This window comes from Fulmarus glacialis, unplaced genomic scaffold (assembly GCF_000690835.1).
Source record: "Fulmarus glacialis isolate BGI_N327 unplaced genomic scaffold, ASM69083v1 scaffold45135, whole genome shotgun sequence".
NCBI lineage: Eukaryota > Metazoa > Chordata > Aves > Procellariiformes > Procellariidae > Fulmarus > Fulmarus glacialis.
In genome coordinates this window covers 7,296-11,925 of record NW_009214487.1, presented here as the reverse complement: position 1 = coordinate 11,925, position 4,630 = coordinate 7,296, and the positions used below count along the sequence as shown (strand labels likewise).

The 4,630-nt window shown below is 38.2% G+C and overlaps 1 protein-coding gene across 1 annotated transcript in view; it reads left to right on the top strand.

Moving 5' to 3' along the window:
• Positions 1-8: 8 nt before the first annotated feature.
• Positions 9-4,630, top strand: part of LOC104077365 (polypeptide N-acetylgalactosaminyltransferase 1) — a gene marked incomplete at both ends in the record, with an annotated part of 11,099 nt that continues 6,477 nt past the window's right edge. Inside the window, 2 exons of the mRNA XM_009578567.1 lie at positions 9-101; positions 1,070-1,250. Coding sequence (XP_009576862.1) covers positions 9-101; positions 1,070-1,250 — 274 coding nt within the window. The remainder of the gene's footprint in view (positions 102-1,069; positions 1,251-4,630) is intronic.

Below are 4,630 nucleotides of genomic sequence, written 5' to 3'. Positions count from 1 at the left end.
GAGGTCTTTTTTCAATAGACAGAGATTACTTTCAGGAGATTGGAACATATGATGCTGGAATGGATATTTGGGGTGGAGAAAACTTAGAAATTTCTTTCAGGGTATGTAAAACTCTTCTCTTTTCAGTGTGCTATTACTCAGGATAGTGCATCTTGAGTTCTGTAAAATACAGATCTGCTGCCTGCATCAGTGTCCTCTCCTGTTGCAGTTAGCACTTCGTTTCCCATCAAGTTCCTCCAATGGAGATATGCAAAGACAGTATCTGTCAGTGAAAAGTGCATGGTGAATAGTCGGCAGAGCCTTGTGATTAAAAGATTGGGATGGTCATTCTGAAAAATGAATGCATGTGTGTTAAAAGGAGTTCAGTTAGAAAAGCTAATCGGGGAGCATAAGTTAAGGGTCATGTCATCAGTGTATGGTTTAACGTGTCAGTGAAACGTGAGCACCTCTATTACAGACTCTCTCTTCTTGCTGTTTTCTAACTTAATGATTGCATGTGTTTGTTTGGATGTGGACCTAACCAGCACTGTTCTCACTTTCATTCCTACCAAAGAGCACTATTTCCTTTTGTTTTACTTATCAGCTTAGAGTATATAGGTTGGATACTTCTGAAGTAGTTCAGCTTTCTGAATCTGCCATTTTTAGAGGTCCAAAATAAAATTGAAAATTTTTTCGGAAACCTTACTTGAGAAGTGAATGGAGTTTTTTACGTGGAGATTCTATTTTATAATGGACTTTTTTGGACAGATCACCACCTGTTACTGCCCTGTGATTCATGTGAGCCTTTTCCTTCCTTCGCTGTCAGCTTGCCCTGTTCTCTAAAGTAGTCTATTGCTGATGCGTTACTGCTTTAAGGCCTGACGTACTCTTTCTTATGCTACCTTACTCAGGCTTGCAAGCATCTTTGATGAGCAGGACACAGGCATACAAGTCTTTTCCATGCAGTATGTATTTGTTCTAGACCTCAACTAATGTCGTTTCTCCAACTTGAACAGAAGCAAGGGATTAACATTTTTAAACTTTTTTAACTTTAATTGAAGCTATGCAATAATTGTTCTATCACTTTCAGATTTGGCAGTGTGGTGGCACTTTGGAAATTGTAACTTGTTCACATGTCGGGCATGTGTTCAGAAAAGCAACACCATACACTTTTCCAGGAGGTACAGGGCAGATAATCAACAAAAATAACAGGCGGCTTGCAGAAGTCTGGATGGATGAATTCAAAAACTTTTTTTACATCATTTCCCCAGGTGAGCAGTTCTTTGGTTATGAGAAATACCTATTAAGAATTAAAAAGTTATTACTACTGGGAAAGAACATGAGTATTTAAATAAAAATGTTATTGCTTTGAACTACGTAAGACAAAAAGCTCACGTAAGATGTAGAAAAAGGAAGGTCTTAATTGAAAAATAATTTTGTTAGCCAGAGATGGGCCCTGAAGTCTTTTTTTTTTCCTTTTTTTTTTTTTTTAAACATGCACATGATTCGTCAATGAGTTTCCTATGCAATAGAATTAAAGCTCAGTGGGACATCAAAGAGCTCAACCGTAGTGCTGAAAACTAGCCATCCAAATACATCTCGTAATGTGCTGGAGTTTGTTCTCTGGCTTCTGTGTTGTAGACATTCCAGGCTGAATAGATCAGAAGTGATTTAAGTGAAACCCTATAGCAGAAGTGGCAAAAGTTAACATCTTCTGGCTTGATAGACTTTGCACTTCACTATCCAGTAGGGGCAAGTTGCCAATATACTTGACTGTGGTGATATTTATTACATTTCTTAAAATGGATGTTAACAAAACAAGAGGATGTAAAATATGAGAGCAAATTTCCTATGAATGCAAACTTTCTGAAAAAAAATTTCAGGAAAAGAAAGGAAACCTGGGAAATACTGAATTATTACTTTCTACTACAGGATATTTTTGTTGTTGTTTAAAAAAAACAAACAGAGACAAACTTTGGGTAGCAATAGACATCCTCTCTAAATACTTGAGACATTAGAGACATTTGACTCTAAATACGAAGTGGCAGTTCTATATACCACGTCTGCTTTTCCAAAGACATTTCTTTAAAACTAGTATTTCCTTATGAACTTGCTTATTAAGCCTGCATTAGTATTGAAATTTAAAAGCTGTAATACAGTGTGTAGTATGAGTCTGAACAGTGTCAAATTTTAGATTACAGGTTTTAAGAGTACTTGTGAGAACAAGTGACTGTGCAGATTTGTGGTGCTTTTTGTCTTAAGAGAATGCATTACTCAAGTAAGACTGTGTAGGATTTTTTTAATTAAAAAAAAAAAATTCTTGCTACTACTCAAAGCTTTTTAGGTGAAATCAGAAGCTAACAGCTTATGGTTACTGCCCTGTGTTGTTGTTCATGAAGCGTTATGAATTCGAACACGACATATATAGATATATCATTCAGAAAAGTGGTATATAAATAGGTGCAATCACTTTTGGTTAAGTTTGCTTTTATGCATCCATGTCAAGCTAGATTTTGAAATGTACTAAGTAGCTGGAACACCTAAGTATAAAAATAACCTAATTCTTAAATGTAAATTACTGAACACCATGATAAGGCTCTGTTACTTCATATACAATCTCTATATCCCTTCCGTTTCATGTGGTAACCTACAAAAGGAGTTATACTGTTTGAATTTTGCAGGCTTGTTGTTCTGATAGAACTTTCTTTCATAGCTTTGCAGTATTGTGGAATATGCATGCATTCTCCTGTTGGAGAAAAGGAATGAAATAATTTAATTTAAAACGGAATACAGTAAAAATTTTGAAATTTGAAATGGATAACTTAAGCACTTATCTATAACTGCACTGTGTATTTTGTTTCCTTTCAAAAGATGCATGTCTGCATAGTTTGTATGCTAATAGCCTGAATGATCTTTGGATAGGGATGTGTTCTTGCCAAGCTCCTATTAGAGCATCTGCACCTGCTGACTGGCACACAGTGTCGTCTGTGTACCCATATCTGTATTGACATTGCACTAAAGTTTGATATTAAAATTTCCAAGTGTTTCAAGAATAGGATCATATAGTACCTGAATAAGTTGGGTTATTCTGAAATTGGTTTGTTGCCTGGGGCTGTGAAAAGAGTGGTTAGTACCGAGGTTCATTCTTAGCTGTGATACAATACCTATTGTTTAGAGAATGAACACATAAACGTACTCAGTGCTGCTCATGCCTCTCACTCCTCAAATCCATGTAACTTGTGAGAGGCAGTAGGTATTAACTAGAAAGGATTGCTATTTTGGGAATTTCACAAACACCTTACTGTTGTTATTCTGGTATCTCCAATCTTATCTGAATGTTGCAGACCTGTTGAGAGCAAATAACATCAGTGTAAATTTCAGTAAGTCTTTCTGGCCAATAGTTGTCTTAGGAACTCAGTGAATCTCTGCTACGCTGGCTCATTTAGCCATACTCTGCTTTTCCAGGTATCCTTCTAATATAAAAATTTAAATGTTTAGTTCTTGCAGAATGATGATGTAGTGACCCTCTGCCAGAGTACAGTATGCAGCCTGTGAAACTCTTTGCTAGTACAATGTGTACTTTCAATATTACTGTGACAGTGTCACAAGTTCTTGCAAGGAGTGAGGTGAGGATTTTTAAGCTGATGCTGGTTTGCAAGCCTGGGTGCAGACGCGCAAGGAAAACAGGCAGTCCTCTGTGCACCCAGGTTTTTTTCTCGTTAGTTGACATGGATGAGAAAATTGGATTTTGAAGGAGGTAATATACTGACAGGCATCATTGAGCCTAGCTAACAACAAATTCGTTTCCTTCTTTATATCCTTTCTCTTCTCCTCTCCTAAGATAGTGAATCACAGAGGGATTGGTCCAGGAAAGCAGACCTAAGATTCTCAGGTAGCTTTCCCACTTCGTGTAATCTGTGTTGTCTGGAAAAAAAAGGCTTACTGCTTGAATGAGAGGAACTCAAGAGACTTTTACTATTGATGCAATGTAGTTAAATGAAAGCTGCCCTCTTGAAAAGGAAGCCTATAATCCTTTTTTCTTTAATAAGTGCAGCCTAGTAGAAATTGTTACTTGTCTGTTTTAAGCTTTCATGCATTTTAAAAGCCATCTCTCTGCTTAGAAGCGGTCAGGTACAGATGGAGGTTGGGCAGAAAAGTGTCGCAGCAGCTGCTGCTCAGCCAAAATAGCTGCATGCAACAGCTATCCATGGCAGTAATGGCACTAGCTGTAGTCTTTTCTCATTAGCCAACTGTTTTCCTCACAGTCATGTGTTACAGCAGGGCGCTGTTTCCCAGGCCATTTCCTCTTAGGTTTTCAGAAAACGCATCCAGTATGTGCAGGTGAATAGTCTGATTCCTGGCGCTGGTCAGCCTGTTCTGTGGACTCTGCCACTTCTTTATGATTTCTAGTGTTGGCCTTTCATCGCTTTCTCCAGTCTAAAATGCTAGGACTGGACTGTCCAAGGCGAGGCTTCACGAGATGGCCATGTCAGTCTAACAGCTTGCTGTGCGGAGAGTGCCTTGCTTTTCATGGCAGGTGATAGAGCTTCACCTCCCCTCACTTGTTGTTAACTGATTCGACTTGCTGAACTTGTCAGGTTTATTTGCCCTGTGGGCTGGCTCACTACTGGTTAAGTAGGCACACCTGTGT